At 41.6% G+C, this 17,505-nt stretch overlaps 1 protein-coding gene across 1 annotated transcript in view; it reads left to right on the top strand.

Annotated features, from left to right (window-relative positions):
* RYR2 (ryanodine receptor 2) overlaps positions 1-17,505 on the top strand; it is a 687,809-nt gene that overhangs the window by 537,407 nt on the left and 132,897 nt on the right. Inside the window, exons 69-73 of the mRNA XM_054022704.1 lie at positions 1,475-1,715; positions 2,143-2,230; positions 9,427-9,519; positions 12,561-12,731; positions 16,106-16,165. Of these exons, the coding sequence (XP_053878679.1) occupies positions 1,475-1,715; positions 2,143-2,230; positions 9,427-9,519; positions 12,561-12,731; positions 16,106-16,165 (653 nt within the window). The remainder of the gene's footprint in view (positions 1-1,474; positions 1,716-2,142; positions 2,231-9,426; positions 9,520-12,560; positions 12,732-16,105; positions 16,166-17,505) is intronic.

Here is a 17,505-nt window from a genome sequence, read left to right as displayed (position 1 = left end):
CCAGCTGTAGCCTTCGCTCTGCTTCTCCATGAAGAGATATTGGGGGGAATCTCCTTCTTCTTGGCTGTTGGTTGCTAGGTGTGAATGTCCTGGCCATTGGGGTTCCCATTGTTGTTCTGGATCCTCCATTAATATGGGTCGGTTTCAGCCAATACTTTAATGACCCATTCATACCACCCTAAACAGTTACATGACTCAACACCTCATATCTTCTGCTTTGCCCCATGGGCAGCTTTTTACACTCCATGCATAGGAATGCAAAGCACAGGGAAACTCAGGCCCTCAGAGGAGTCATAAAAATATTATCAGAATTTCCACTTCAGCATATGCTCCTTTGAGATGGGTGGCAGTTCATAGCTCACTTTTAGGCTTGCTTTTTTTTTTTTTTAAGAAAGATGATACTACATTGGGTCTTATTGAAAATCACAACAGTGAAAGGCTGAAAACACAGTTGATTTTTTGATTTGTCACCCTGTAAAACTTTATCATCTCCCTGGAAAAGTCACTTCTGTCCGCTCATTCAATTTTCAATGCTTATTGTCTTCTTTCTGTTTTTGATGCTTACGTTTTTGGTAACATACAGGTCTGGACCCCCATTTTGATAGTCACTGTAAAACAACATAGACAAACATGTTCCCTGCTGCAAATTACTTACAATCTACTAAATGAATTGTAGGTGTTTGTTATCTAAACAAACACTGGCTAAATACTTCCTTAAGGATTATCCTTTGGATGAGTGGATTTGCAGAAAACCCGCCCCAGGATACTTTAAGTTAGGGTGACCAGATAGCAAGTGTGAAAAATCAGGACAGGGAGTGGGGGGTAATAGATGCCTATATAAGAAAAAGCCCCGCAAAATCGGGACTGTCCCTATAAAATCGGGACATCTGGTCACTCTACTTTAAGTGGCTGAGTGATGGGTGCCTCTCAACATTTTCAGAGGCTCATTTAGTCCAGGTGAGATCCCAAAAGTTCAAATGTGTATTCATAACTTATCCAGGCTTGTGCAAATGCAAAATGGGTTTGGCAATTACTAGAGCAAGCTCCCAGATGAGATTTCCAGTACTTCCTCCTTTCAACCAAGCCAAACAATACTGTGCGAAGGAAGAGCTAGGAGCTCAGGAACGATTTATCCCCCACATACATCACTGCACAACATTTACTTACCTTATGAAACTTTTTAATTTTCTTAAGGCAAAATGCTGGAGTAGATATAAGACAAGTTTCATGGTTTTAAGTGTTTAGCATGGTACTAGCTAATTTGAATCTCTGTTTTCACACTAACAAAATGAACTTGGGATGAAATCTTGGCCCCACTGAAGTCAGTGCAGAGCTCCCATTGACTTTAAATGGGACCAGGATTTCACCCTAGTTCTTTAAAATAAAATAAGGAGTGGGGGCTGGGGGAAGGTAAAGGTTTTGGATTACACTTTGTGGTCAGGTGTTTATTATAGTATTGATTTGCCTTAAATAGTGTTTTCCCAGCCTATCATAAGCAAAGTGAAGCCCCAGCTCTTAAAGACCCACTTCCTGCCACTGATGGATAAATTGAAGAAAAAAGCAGCAATGGTTGTATCAGATGAAGACCATCTAAGAGCAGAAGGCAGAGGTGACATGTCTGAAGCTGAACTGCTTATCCTAGATGAGTTCACCATTTTGGCACGGGACCTCTATGCCTTCTACCCTTTGTTGATTAGATTTGTGGACTATAACAGGTACGTGGAAAAAAACAACTTAGTGAATCCTTTCAAAACCTAGTTACGTTTCTTGATACTTCATTTTCTGTCTTGATTATGTTCTACACTGAATATGAATAACTTTTCTTCACACAATCAATTTTAAAGTGACATTAACAGTACCTTATTGCAGACTTACTGCATTTTTAGGGAAGGGATTTGGAGAAAAATCACAAAAAATTTCCCGTTGCATTTTACCTGGTATTATAGGGAAACTGTATTCAGATGTTGAAGTAGGGCATCAAAAGGCCACTCTAACATAAATTAAAACACATGCACGTAGTTCTGCTTTTTTCCTGGTGATATCCTGTTAAAAATTGATTTAAAAGCAAAATGTTAAAATTGCATTATCCAAACCAGAAAGGATCATTGCCAAGATTTTCTCCTTCTTGTTACCTAATTTTAGGGCAAAATGGCTGAAAGAACCCAACCCGGAAGCAGAGGAACTGTTCCGCATGGTGGCTGAGGTATTCATTTACTGGTCAAAATCCCATGTAAGTAAATTCTTACAATTTTTATTTTACTGTGGTTTTCTTGGAAGATGGGTCAGTTATTTAACTAAAAGCAATGCCCATCCCTTGAGAAGGAGGTGCAAGTGGTGCATTGCCCCCCGCCCAGGTAAATTTCCTTTTTTTCTTTAACAGTATTCTGATTGCTTTAACCGTATGACACAAAAAGGATAGATATATAATGCAATGCAGTATAGCTCTACTGATGCATCAGTCAAACAGTAAATCAATTATATTGGATCATATAGGTGGGTGTGTCGTTCAAGCAAAACTGGTTGTGGGGGGACCATCATGGGATAATTTGTCACAATCCTACAATGTGTGGGGAAGCCAATTCTGATTGCCTTACTTGAGGTTTCCTTTTGCAATGTTCCAGGATGGACTCAAACACAGTTTATCCTCCTTGCTTATAAATCACCATTGACACTTTTTTTCTGGCTATGAGGATGGATCATACTTTCTCTGTTCAGGCTGGCATTATTTTCTCCCCATCAGATAAAAGTGCTTCATCATGAGGAGTTTGCCATCCTCTTTTTCTTGTAAGATGCTAAACATGTTATTGCTTGTAGCCAGTCTCTTCCACTTGAGAGCTGCGAGGCCTACAAGCAGTCCTAATTTGGGTCTCTGGTTTGCTACCAGTAATGATCTTTGAATGGTTGCATGAGAAAACATACATAATGATGGAGAGGGGTCTGTGGACAAGGAGGTGTGTATGGCTGTTAATTTCCTGCCACTCCTGAAGTTCTGTGAAGTTGAAGAAATACAGTGATGTCTTGTAGTTCTATGACTATATGTATTTCTTCACGAGAACTCGTATTTCTTTCATAAGGCTCCTGTACAGATGGTCATTACTGAGTTCTTGCCACCAGCCTTATATTTTTATTTCCCCCTGCACTCCTTTCTTTGTCTGAATATGTAGCTAATCAATTAGTATAAATTGATGCAACTCACCATGAAATTGTAAAATCTATCCACCATAGCTGGATATCCGGCGTCCTTCAATCTATAGGCATGGTTGTGATACAACGTATGTAATAGAAGAGTCTTCAGTGAGACTGGCAGACTTGAAATCTAGAAAAAAGAAGAACAGGAGTACTTGTGGCACCTTAGAGACTAACAAATGTATTAGAGCATAAGCTTTTATGGACTACAGCCCACTTCTTCGGATGCATATAGAATGGAACATATATTGAGGAGATATATATACACACATACAGGGAGCATAAACAGGTGGGAGTTGTCTTACCAACTCTGAGAGGCCAATTAATTAAGAGAAAAAAACTTTTGAAGTGATTATCACTTCAAAAGTTTTTTTTTTCTCTTAATTAATTGGCCTCTCAGAGTTGGTAAGACAACTCCCACCTGTTTATGCTCCCTGTATGTGTGTATATATATCTCCTCAATATATGTTCCATTCTATATGCATCCGAAGAAGTGGGCTGTAGTCCACGAAAGCTTATGCTCTAATACATTTGTTAGTCTCTAAGGTGCCACAAGTACTCCTGTTCTTCTTTTTGCGGATACAGACTAACACGGCTGCTACTCTGAAACTTGAAATCTAGAAGTTCTTTGAAGAGAATGTGTAACTTTACTTCCACTGACTTAACGCTGCATTGCAGATTTCTGTTTCTTTAACAGAATTCAAAGGAAAGCATTTCACTTATTTTGCCATTTCAGTAACTGCTCTGCATGAGAAGGTGTCTCACTGAAGCCAATGGGAGTTCTGTGCACAGAGCAGACAGACAAATAGCTCAGCATGTTTTAAATCAGGGTTATGCTCTGAAAAGTAACTTTAAAAGAAGTCCTGGCATTCCATGTTTGCCTCTTGAGGCATGTCTGCACTGCAGCTAGACACCCGCGGCTGGCCTGTGCCAGCTGAGTTGGGCTTGCAAGGCTCAGGTGGCGGGGCTGTTTAATTGCCATATAGGTGTCTGGGCTCGGGCTGGAGCTTGGGCTCTAGGACCCTGTAAGGTGAGAGGGTTCCAGAGCTCAGACTGCAGCTTGAGCTGGAACGTCTACACTGCAATTAAACAGCCCTGAAGTCCAAGCCATGTGAGCCCGAGCCAGCTGCCACAGGCCAGCCATGGGTGTCTAACTGCAGTATAGACAGGGCCGGCTTTAGGCCAATTCCACCAATTCCCCCGAATCGGGCCCCGCGCCTAAGAGGGCCCCGCGCCCAGTGGCAGGGCTGCCGGGGTGGGGGCAAGTGGCCGAGAATCCCTTCCCTGGCTAGAGGCTCCTTTTTAATTTTTACTCACCCGGCAGCGCTCCGGGTCTTCGGCGGCACTTCAGCGGCGGGTCCTTCACTCGCTCTGGGTCTTCGGCAGCACTTCGGCAGCAGGTCCTTCAGTGCCACCAAAGACCCGGAGCGAGTGAAGGACAAACCGCCGAAGACTACGAGTGCCGCCCGGTGAGTACAAGCCCCACATGTTTTTTTACGTGTTTTTTTTTTTTTTTTTTTCCCAGTCATCCCTGCCGGGGCCCCGTCAAAACTGTTCGAATCGGGCCCCGCACTTCCTAAAGCCGGCTCTGAGTATAGACATACCCTTGGTGACTTCTAGCTGAGATTCACTAAATTGCAAGTTAGGGGATTTCCTCTTAATGCCATTCCTGTAAAACGTGTCCTGGGATCTCAACCTGTTTTTTTTCTGGCTTGTACACCAGCACCAGCAACAAAGATTGTGCATTAAGAATTAAGCTATGAACTTCACTGATGATACATGCTTTAGAATAGGACGCAGCTCACGATGTGTGCAAGAGTAAAAAGCAGTAAAATTACTAAAAGAAAACTGCCAATAAAATAAGATGAGACTAAACACTCACAGGGAATAGGCGAGTGAAGAAGTGTCATCTTTACGTAGTTGCATTTCCCTCTATAACCACAGTCCTGCAAGTCTGAGGGTAAGTCTACACTTACCTCTGGGTCCAGCGGTAAGCAATCGATCTTCTGGGATCGATTTATTGCGTCTTGTCTAGATGCGATAAATCGATCCCGGATTGATCCCGGAAGTGCTCGCCATCGACGCCGGTACTCCAGCTCGGCGAGAGGAGTACGCGGCATCGACGGGGGAGCCTGCCTGCTGCGTCTGGACCTGCGGTAAGTTCGAATGAAGGTACTTCGAATTCAGCTACGTTATTAATGTAGCTGAATTTGCGTACCTTAGTTCGAAGTGGGAGGTTAGTGTGGACCAGGCCTTAGTGATAGTATTTTACTATTTCTGTACTTAGAGGTATTTTAACTAACATTATCTGTGAAGCCCACCAGGCACAGCCTAAATACCTGTTCAACAATTAGGCGCTGAGTCAGCGAAACATATAAGTATGTTAATAACTTTAAACATGCCTGTTAAAAGGGATTGCTCACATGCTTAAACTTACACACATATTTAAGTGCTTTGCTGGATCAGGATTTTAGATAGAGGTACTCTAGTGATGCTCACTGGAGAAAAACCTAAGATAGACAGAATTACCAGTATGATAATATCTAGGCAATTATTTTTTATCTAATTGTGATACTATTTGCATTTTATGCCATTCCACTATGTAAATGTGAGGCAACAATCCTTTATCTAATATAATTCATATTTGAAATGGAAACCGGATAAGTTTACGCTTTATTGTAATCTGTCAGAGTTTTCAAATGTAAAGGCTTTTAATTGAGTTTAGAAAGTTTGTTTGCCTGCAGGTAAGCAGTGGAGTATAGCAAAGTCATTGCCATCAGTAATTGATTTTATGCCTTGGAGGTTTGCATCAAAGTTTAGCTAAGTTAGCTTGTTATTTTATTATGTGGAAAATCATTTAAGGTGTGCAAACTGAACAGCATATTTTGTAAAATCTTTTTATTTTCAACTACAATATTTGATGTAAAACGAACAAAAATAGCTAAGGTAAAATATATAGAAGTTTTGCTATGGTATTTTATAGTGCTTAATCAAGGCTACATGATTTTTTTCAATATAAACACTTTCTAATATTTGAATTCAATACATGTGCAATTACTAGAATTGGTTGGGAAATTTTCAATGAAAACATTTTTTGTTGGAAAATGCTAATTTGTAAAAACTGAAATTTTCACAAAGATGCGTGTTCTGAATCAAGAACAGAAGGGACTTGAACCTGGGTGTCTGATATTTCAGAGTTGTGCCATAATCACTGGGCTACCAAATATTCTTCTTTCTTGCTCTGTTTTTCCAAAGGGTCTTGGTGTTGTCCTGGTGTAGAACAAAAGCAAATATTGAAACCTGAAAAGTTTTCACAAAATACTCCTGTTTTCCAGCCAGCCCTAGTAATAACATTGTATTTTTATATCTATCTACAATGTTCCTATCTACATAGTTCAAATCTGTCATATCATTAGAGCTTAGAGAATAAAGAGAACAATTTTGTGAATACTCACACGAACTTTAAAATGAGTTTACTTTGGCTGTGCTTGCATCCATTTTTGTGCTCACTTCCTTTGATTGTTTGAGTGATCAAGTTTCACTCTCCTGAATGCTCACAGAGTGAATTTGGAAGCTTACATACTCTATCATTCACACTAATAGTGTGAGATTGCCTCCCCGTTGTACAAAATACTATCCAATGTTCCAAATATCCCTCACTAGAGCCATGGCACAGAGTTAATTAAATAAGTTGGATAAAGATCTGATGGCAACCTACACAGCTTGGACCATGTATACATATATGCATTTATTTAGTAAACACAATGACTTTGTGTGAAAGTCACAAGACAAAATTAAATTTAATTTCGGCACTCGGGTTATATATTTTACAGTAATCAGACTTTTTTGGCAGGATGTTTGGAGCCAAACTTAGTGTTGGCAAGAGTAGAAAGTGTTTAGTTTTCTAAAACTCCTTAATCCTGTTTATATGATGCCTCTCTATCAACTGATACCTCTACAGGAGATTAAAAGACAAAGTGGCTTTCTTAACCCTTCCAAATTATAAAAATTACGCTAGTTCAGCCAGAGGACAGAAGTAAAACCATGTGGTTTATGTCAAGGGTTCTACACCTTTTTCTCTCTGAGGCCCCCCTTGACATGCTATAAAAATTCCAGGGCCCAGTGGGGGGGGGGGCCTCAGGGCAGGGGCCTTGGGCATAGGCGTAGTTTGACTTCTGTTTTGGGAGGGCAGGGGCCAGTGGGGCTCGAGCCACTTCCACATGGTGCGGTCCAGGGTGGGAGCGCCACCTCCACCCCCTGACTCACCTCATCAGGCCACCCAGCCTTTCTGGGTTGGGGGTGGGGGGAGATAAGCAAAAATTATAACTCAAAGTTGGGGGGCTTAGCTTAGAAAGTTTGAAAACAGCTTAGGGTGCGGGGATGGGGTAGCTAGGGGCTGTGTGCAGGCATGGGGGTAGCATACGGTGCAGAGTCGGGGTAGCTAGGAGTTGTGTACACATCGGGTAGCTGTGGGCTAAGTTCCCTGTAAGCTGCACGGCCGCACAGCAGCCTATTTAGCGCCACACAGGCACTTAGGGAATCCGCCCGGGGACCTGCCGGGGGAGGAGTGCCCCTCCTCTGACCCCAACTCACCCTGCAGCCTGGAGCGGCCCCGGACCCAGCCGCAGCTGGGTCGGGCCCAGGCGCAGCCCAGCCGGCCCTCCCCCGGCCCGGACCTGGTGGGTCCTATCCTGCAGCCCCAACCCTCTGCCCCATCCCTAAGCCTCCTCCCATAAGAACCCCTCAGCCCCACCCCCGCCACATGAATTTTATGTGCACCAATATGAAGGTGACGTGTCACACATCACCTCCATATTGGTACACATAACAAAATTCATTGTGCACATGGGTGGGAAAAATTAGAGGGAACACTGGCTGTGGGTGCAGAGAGGAGGTAGCTAGGTGCTGTGTGCGGGCAGGGGGGTAGTTCAGGGGGCAGGGAGGGGGGTAGCTAGGGGCTGTGTGGAGGGAGGGCTCTCCTGCGGTCCCTGTTCCTGGAGGGGTCTGCCAGCCACAGAGCCGGGTCTCCCCACCTGGGTGGCTCTTACTGGCTGCCTTTGCTCTGAGGAGCAGCTTCAACCCGGAGCACCAGAAGGAGAAAAGGGAACGCTGCTGTTGCCTGCTCCATGGCAGCAGCCAGAGCAGCAGCTGTCCCGCACTACCTGGCTCCGGCTTCCCACCTCCAACATGGCCAGGGGGCGGAGAGAGGCGATCAGGTGGGGGGGAGAGGTGTGGAGCTGCCCCCGGGACTGCCGTGCTCTTGCGCTGCAGTTTGGGGGGAGGGCAATGCCCTCCATGTTCCCAATTCTGCCCATGGGCTCAGGGCTTATGCCCCACAGGGAGCACCAGGGCTCGGGGATTCAGCCCAGCGCCTACCAGCTTCAGCCCTGTGTCGGTCGCCAGGAATCGGGGACTGGGTTTCAGCTTCAGGGCCCTGCAGCCTCCTTGAAAGGGCTCGCGGATCCCGGTTGAGAACTGCTGGTTTATGTGATTCATCACAACTAACAGCTGGAATTTCAAATATCCACAGTGGGTTGTTGTTCACAATGAAAAGTGCATTTAAAAAACAACCACCACCAAAAAACAGAATTTGTCAGTTCAAGAAGCTGGTAATGGCAGTCTTATTGCATATGTGAAAAGGGACAAGTTCAAGTTCAGTGAGTCATGTTATTGAAATATTGTGCTCAGATGTAAATGTTAATATCATGTTGGAAATTATATTTACTTAGGTGTTAGAGAAAAAATATTGAAATTAAAGCTCACTTCAGATATAAAAATGCTCACTTCATTTATACAAATTAATTATATTGCACAATCAGATTCTTCTGCACAACAACAGTTTCTGAAGAGCTTTCTAAGCACTGTGGCTAAAATTTCAATCGTATCTTTTGACATCATTCGCTCCTAGTAGTTCTTTGCTTTCCTTCTCTTTTCCCTAGTAGATTTTCAAAGATGCACCAGACCCTTCCGAGAATAAAAATACATCTCTTTCATTTAAAAGGGGATGTCTGTTTGTAGATCCACTTTATGTTTAGAGTGGATAAAAATCTGAGATTTGTGCAATGTAAATAATGCCAGAATTTAACACATTCTCAAGAATCCATTAAAAACGTAGAGACTGTAACTTTGTGGAATCTACAGAGTTCCAGTGAACCCATATTTATTATTTAAGACTTGTATGGACAGATTTCTCACGTGTAATAAGTGCTTTTAACTGAAATCTCCTGTGTAACATTTCAGAATTTCAAAAGGGAAGAGCAGAATTTTGTGGTACAGAATGAAATCAACAACATGTCTTTCCTTATTACTGACACCAAATCCAAGATGTCTAAGGTACAATAAGCTGCAAAATTTAAATATTGTTATCCCATCTTGCTTTCTCTCCTCTTAGTGTTTTAGCTTTGTAGATTTTAATGGCAAGTGTCCGCATTTATAACCCCTTAAATTCAATGTTCCTGCCATTTATGATGGTCCTTCCAGTAGTGCTGAAGATGCACTGTGCTGCTGCTATTTGCTTTGGCTAGAGTGGATGGAAATATCAGGTGTGCTTAAAGGCCATGTGATTATTATATCACTGGCTGCACATACCACAGTAGTTGATCCATCTTCTTTACTGGTGTTGGACCTAATCCTTAATTGTTTTGCACTTCAACATCCCATGGAAGTCCACACGAGTTTTGGGTAGGCAAACAATGCAGGATCTGGCCACTGGTGCATGATGGAATGCAATTGTGCCTACTACAGTGGGCAAAGTGTGTGTGTGTGTGTGTGTGAGTCTTCCATTTCTAGAGTTATTCCCCACTATAATTACAGGGAATATCTGTAGTTACTAGGATGAAGGTAAGAGAGAGCAGGCATTTCAGCTGGCCACAGCTTGGAGCAGCCAGACTCGGTGGGGGGAGGGGAGAGAGGGAGATTTAGAAAGATGGTATAATGCCTCCTTACCTTCCCCAGCCCTTGAGTCCTGTGCTGAGCAGAATTCAGAGAGACTCTTCGTCCCTAGCATAAAGGACATAATCCCTCATCCTTAAAGGCATAAGCAAATCACTAACTAGGGGGATCAGGAAAATCAGCTCATGGTGCAGGAGATAGAGATTTTTCCAGGGCCAGTTCAAGGCTGTGGAATGAATTCCCACAAACATCCCAGCTTTCTGGTCCAAGTGCAAGGTTCACTACTTTGACATGGTCCTCAATAACAAACATGTACAATACAGTAGACGTTAAATATTTTTAAAAAAAATTTGAACACTCCTCCCCATCAAATAAAACCTCACATAATTTTCCCGAGAGAGAAAATACGGGGAAGACAGAAAGCGTCACATATGACAACTGCTAGTCACATCACTTAATGCACTTCTGCAAGGTGCTGAGATACAACAGTGAGGAGGGCTGCATCAGAACCTGAACAGAGAATAGAAACAACATTTTTAACTTAAATGAAAAGTTAACTTCCCCTTTCCTCCCTGTAGGTTGTTACATATTTATCCTTTCCTTGGATTCTAGCATTTTTTGTTCAAGCATCTAATATTTGCCAACGTCAGAAATAGGACTCCAGAGTAGATGGACCGCTAGTCTAATCCAGTATGGCAATTTGCATGATCCCCTGTTTTCCTATGCCTCTTAGTGATCTTCCTTCATCTTCTCTCCTCACTCAATCAGATAAAATGTCCAAATACCCTATCTTCTCTGGAAAAATGCTGATAGTGTACCCTCTATCACCTCTCCATGACAGCATGTGCATCTACTTTCTTGGGTCAGTCAGATCTCCTTGGACACACAGTCAATATATTTTAAAACCCAGTTCCTGTTTCCAGGATATTTTACATACTTTGTCCTCTTGTCTCCCATTATCAGTATGTGTTAATGCCCCTTAATTAGTAAGGTAGAAATATTAGACTGTTATTGTCTAATTGTTAAGCATAACTCTACAGTTTTATCCTGTATTTAGTGTATGTGAACAAGTTTTCCCAGAAATTGTCAATTTCTGATCTCAGTCGTACCCATGCCACCCCATTGACTACGTAGTGGTCAAACATGTAAATGTGAACAGGTTCTCTCAGTTACAGCAGAGTTAAATTGCTATGGAAGTGTCAGAAGTTTCTAAATGTACCAGTATACTCTGAGTACATGAAACTGGATGCACAGCTTTTCATCTATCAACCCCGATTCAGACAAGGCATTATTTTGATGAAACAGTATATTTTATTCTCCATTTCCTTTTTAGTCACTTAAATACGTGTCACTTCAAAGGGTTCTTTTTGAAAAAGCTGCATATCAACTAGTAAACATTGAATTTAATTAATCAAGTTGTATTTTTCACATATATATAGTCAAACATTTCATACAATCGCTTATTTTTCACCCATTAGCTTATTTTTTCATGTATCCCTTTGTGTGTTTGTCTTCAAACAGGAGAAAACTATTGAATGTGGTCTTTTGAAATGCACATGATTCTTTGAAATTCCAGACAGCTAAACAATCCAGCTTCTATGACCTACTAATTGCAGATGTCCTTGCTGTTTCCTACATGGCAAAATCTCATCAAACAAAAGCCAATCACAACTCCACTTTTTGATTTCTAATTAAAATAATACTCAGCATTTATATAACACTTTACATACTCGAAGCATGAAATGAATGTTAATGAATTCATTTTGAAAACGCCCCCATGCTGAGGAAGGCCACATTCTGGTCTCCTTTACACTGATGTAGACTGAAGTAAGTCCTTTGAGACAGCGTGTAAACCGGTGGCAGAACTGGCACTGGAATGTCTGATTCTCAAGACTGTGTTCAGTCCAGAAGACAATGCTATGTTTATGAAGAAATGTGCTTATGATTTTTAGTGTTCAGTTCAGAAAATTCTGCTGCAGCTACTTTAATTTTCTCCATGGTTCCATCCGACACTTTTGTTTACTGTCACCACTTTTTCAGCCAGAACTCAGTGGTGGTCTAAACTATGGTGATTCCCCTACAAAAGATAGTGGTATTTAAACAAACAGCAACAAAAACAGAGAAGGCAGGACTCAGAGACTGGAACTTGGAAATGTCACATGTTTGCAAAGAGGAAAGACATAAAAGGACTATTGACAAGTCTCTTGAAGAACGGCGTCCAGTCACATATAGGAAGGGAAACAAGAGTGTGGGATCAAGTCAAAAGACAGTTGTTCTAGGAAGTATTCATGTTTATGAAGTATTTGCATGAAACACAAGACAGTGTAGCATAGTGAGCAATACCTTTGGATGAGGATGGAGCTGGATAGGTGGTAATGAAATTGTCAGAACGAGGCAACAGTAGAAAAATGTAAATTAAAATGTCATTGCAGGAGTAAATATTTAATAATAATAATAGAGTATTTGTTTGTTATATGCTCTAGGGAGCTGTTTCTGATCAGGAGAGAAAGAAAATGAAGCGAAAAGGGGACCGGTATTCTGTACAGACATCTCTCATTGTAGCAGCACTGAAGAGATTACTACCTATTGGTCTAAATATTTGTGCACCCGGAGACCAAGAGTTAATTGCACTTGCCAAAAACAGATTCAGCATGGTAGGTCCTCTTCATGTGTGTGTTTGTTTTTTTTCCTAGATCTGGGGCAGTGGAAAAGTGACATTACACTATTCCTCTAACAGATTTCTGTGAGATTTCCCTGCTTTTCCTTGGTTTAATCCCCTCTACCCTCAGGGCCTGACCCCAATGCCCATTGAGTCTTTTGATTGACCACAGTGGGGTTTGGATCAGGCCCTAGTGATCATGCTTAAAATGATTAGATGGAACTCAATTTAGAGGACTATGAAAGCATTCCAGAACTGATCGGTAAGAAATGTGAGACATTCTCAAACTCTTTTCTTGGGGCTGAATAGAGAGAGTTCTGTCTTTGCAACCCTGCAGACAAAAGAGTAAGAAATTATGACTAAGATTAAATGCAAAGCATTAAAACCTGTTCTATCTTTAACATATTTTTTATTATTTTAATGTTGATTTGTGGACATAATTGTAAGGATTACCAGTTATAACTGAGTAGTGTACAATACAGTCTTATGTAAAAAACTATCATGGATGAACACCATGGTTATTTATTTACACCACTTAATTTTATTTTGATTTGCTGAAAAAAATGTTTTTTGGATATATTGCTTTTTTAAGTGTATTTTTTCTAGCTTAGGGTTAGGGTTATTTCTCTTGTTTGATTTTTTTCATGAAAAATTGCCAGTAATAGATATTAACAAATTTTCATTAGTTAGAAATACAGATAGAAACTATAAATACACTAACATAACCAATTCCCAAATACAGTACTACTTTCACCACTCCCAGACCACTCCCAATTGGTTACATAGTTTTATATTCACCTAGAGGTTTCACTGTCATACAGATGGTACTTCTAGGAATGATTCCACAGTCAAGTAGCTTTGTTTGGCAGTATGATCACAATTTAGTGAAGCTACAATGCTTTTATGTCATTCAGACAGCTATGCTGTTTAAAAATGACAGGTTTTTAATGAGGGGAAGGGAACTCAAGTCTGAGAAGACCCTCCTTCTCCGTTTAGTGGTGAGTGAGCAACAAAGAGTTCCATATGTTACCATTCATTACACCGATTTGGACAAAAGTTTCCAGACTCTATTTATGATGATGATTTTAATGCAAATTATTGTGCAGCAGGCTGAATGACTATGGGTAGATATCAGTGTAGCTGCAGATATAAATGATGGCATCTAGACCTACTCCCAGAGAGCTAGAATGTTGTCAGCCATGCCCAGATACCTAAGAGGTAGCCCCGAGAGCCTTACCTCAATTTTCAGTTGCACTTGATGCAGGGTCCAGACACAAACCCGGTCTTTCCACTCCTGGTGTGTAAAAAATTAAGAGGAGAGGGGACCAATGTGGACAGTGGTGCTAGACACCCCAAAGAGAGTAGCGACAAGGAGGGTCCAATGCCTCTCCTTTCTCCACACTGACAAGAACAGCTGGGTCTGTGCAGATGTAAAGAAAGCATACACCAGTGAAAGGGTGTATGTAGGGGCCACCTTATCCTCTTGCTTTCCAAATTCTTGCAGTTATTGTACCAGTCTCCAACAAAATATGTTCAGGAGCTGCAGCTGGTATGCAATTCCCTTTAAGTCACTGCCAACATTAGAGAAGGGTGAAAGTCATAATCTTGCCCAGTGTTTGAACAACACATCATCAAAATAATGCTTTACATTTATACAGTGCTTTTCATCTGAGGATATCGAAGTACTTGATATGAATAACACTTAACCTTCACCACCTGCCCGCTGGATAGGCAGATATTGTTATCCCCAGTGTACAGTTTGTTAAACTGAGATACATAGTGGCTGTCAGCTGCGTAGGTCAGCACAGTTGAGTTGGGAATAGAATCCTGGAGTTCTGACCCCATCTTAATCCCTAGAGAATGCTCCTTAACATGATATGCATAGCCTAGAACATCCCTGTTTGACACAAGTAATTGCTTTATTTAAAAACAATGAAGAGTCCTTGTGGCACCCTAGAGACTAACAAATTTATTTGGGCATAAGCTTTCGTAGGCTAGAGTCCACTTCATCAGATGCATGAAGTGAAAAATACAGAAGCAGACATAAATACATGAAAGGATGTGGGTTGCTTTACCAAGTCTGAGGTCAGTCTAACACGATAAATCAATTAACAGCAGGATACCAACAGAGGAAAAATAACTTTTGAAGTGGTAAGAGAGTGGCCCATTACAGACAGTTGACAAGAAAGTGTGAGTAACAGTAGGGAGAAATTAGTATTGGGGAAATTAAGGTTAGGTTTTGTAATGACCCAACCATTCCCAGTCTTTATTCAGGTCTAATCTGACCACATCCAGTCTGCAAATTAATTCCAGTTCTGCAGTTTCACATTGGAGTCTGTTTTTGAAGTTTCTTTGTTGAAGAATTGCCATGTTTAGGTCTGTTATTGAGTGACCAGAGAGATTGAAGTGTTCTCCTACTGGTTTTTGAATGTTATGATTCCTGATGTCAGATTTGTGTCCATTTATTCTTTTGCGTAGAGACTGTCCGGTCTGGCCAATGTACATGGCAGAGGGGCATTGCTGGCACATGATGACATATATCACATTGGTAGATGTGTAGGTGAACAAGCCCCAGATGGTGTGGCTGATGTGGTTAGGTCCTATGATGGTGTCCCTTGAATAGATATTTAGACAGAGTTGGCACTGGGATTTGTAGCAGGGTTTGGTTCCTGGGTTGGTGTTTTTGTTGTGTGGTGTGTAGTTGCTGGTGAGTATTTGTTTCATGTTGGGGGACTGTCTGTAGGCGAGGACTGGCCTGTCTCCCAAGGTCTGTGAGAGTGAGGGATCATCCTTCAGGATAGGTTGTAGATCCTTGATGATGCGCTGGAGAGGTTTTAGTTGGGGGCTGTAATTGATGGCTAGTGTTGGTCTGTCTTGTAGTAGGTGACTTCTTGGCACCCTTCTGGCTCTGTCAGTCTGTTTCTTCACTTCACCAGGTGGGTATTGCAGTTTTAAGAATGCTTGATAAAGATTCTGTAGGTGTTTGTCTCTGTCTGAGGAATTGGAGCAAATGCAGTTGTATCTTAGAGCTTGGCTGTAAACAATGGATCATGTGATGTGATCTGGATGAAAGCTGGAGGCATGTTGGTAAGTATATCTTGTTAGACTGACCTCACACTTGGTAAAACAACCCCCATCCTTTCATGTATTTATACATGCTCCTGTATTTTTCACTTTGTGCATCTGATGAAGTGGGCTCTAGCCCACAAAAGCTTATGCCCAAATAAATGTGTTAGTTTCTAAGGTGCTACAAGGACTAATCGTTTTTTTTTGCTGATACAGACTAACACAGCTACCACTCTGAAACCTGCTTTATTTAAGTACATGTTCTGTATGATGTATGTGATACAATGTATTTTTCCTTCACAGAAAGACACTGAGGATGAAGTTAGGGATATTATCCACAGTAATCTTCATCTGCAGGGCAAGGTAATTTAAATGCAATATTTAAGTATGCTCTTTTTCTTTTTTCATAAAACTAACAGGAACCCTTCAGTTGTTCAAGACCAGCCAATGTGTATTTAGAATACCCTTTCTCTGGGCTGTCAAGTGTCTCAGCTTTATCTGATGTTGCCTACATATTACTCCTAATTAAGCACCCAAAAATCCAGCTAGTTTGCTCAGAGACTATTTGCAAATGTTCTGCCAGAAATTCAGATTAGTTAGTAGCTGCTACATTTATATTAACAGTATGTATCTGGTATATAATAATGCATGGCCCTTTAGGGTGACTCTCTTATTTCATCACACTAACACCTTAAATCACTGGTTTTCTACTCTTTTTGATTTGCAGACCCCTAAAACATTTCAAATGGAGGTGCGGATCCCTTGGAAATCTTAGTCTGCAGACCCCCAGGGCCCCACTGCCTTAAATGATGCAGTGTAGAGCAGTGTGATATGCTCAGAGTGGATAACAATGTGACAATTGAGGTTGAAAAAGCTCCTCTATTTGTAATCTGCCATCTGGTACCTTGGCCAGAACCTGCAGAATGCTGAGGCCTCTTTATGACATTTTGGGGTATAAAGAAAGAGGAACCAGCCCTTTTGGACTACTCCCAGTATAAAGGAGTTCCTCGGTTGGTAAAGTGTTGCCACAATGACACTACACTACACTGCCCCTGCTTTGCAGCCCCTGGAATAGAGGGTGTGATCGTAGAAGGGAAGTGTGGCTAGAACACATTGGCCCAGGAGAAGCTACAAACTGACACAACATACAGTAGATTTGAGATGATCTAAGATTTTCCAGGGCTGGAGGCTCAAATTTGATTTAAACTCACTTTTGCCTCCCTCCCCAAGGAACAGCAGATTTGGCCCAGTGAGTTGAAGGGTTTGGTTTTTTAACATTAACTCAGGCACAGAGAAAGAACAAGTGTTTGCCACATTTGTGAAATGATTGGAATGAATTTTCAAAAGCATGAATGTGACTTAGGAGCCAGAATCTCATTTTCAAAGTAATTTAGGCACATAAGAAAAAAGTCAAGAGCCCAGGGATTTGGGAGCCTAGATCTCATTTTTAAAACAACTTTGGTGCTTAGGAGCCTAAATCCCATTGAAAGTCAATGGGACTTAGGCATTTATGTACCAAAGTCATGTAAGAAGCTTGTCTTATTGAAAGCTATGATAAAGTGCCACGCACAGATGAGCTATTGGAGAAACTGGGACGTGCCCAGTTCATCTCCACCTTAGACTTAACTAAGGGGTACTGGCAAGTGCCACTAAATAACCCGGCCAAGGAAAGGTCAGCCTTCATCACCCATGTAGGGCTGTAT

This window comes from Malaclemys terrapin, chromosome 3 (genome assembly GCF_027887155.1).
Source record: "Malaclemys terrapin pileata isolate rMalTer1 chromosome 3, rMalTer1.hap1, whole genome shotgun sequence".
Classification (NCBI taxonomy): domain Eukaryota; kingdom Metazoa; phylum Chordata; order Testudines; family Emydidae; genus Malaclemys; species Malaclemys terrapin.
This window is presented reverse-complemented; position numbering and strand designations above follow the sequence as displayed.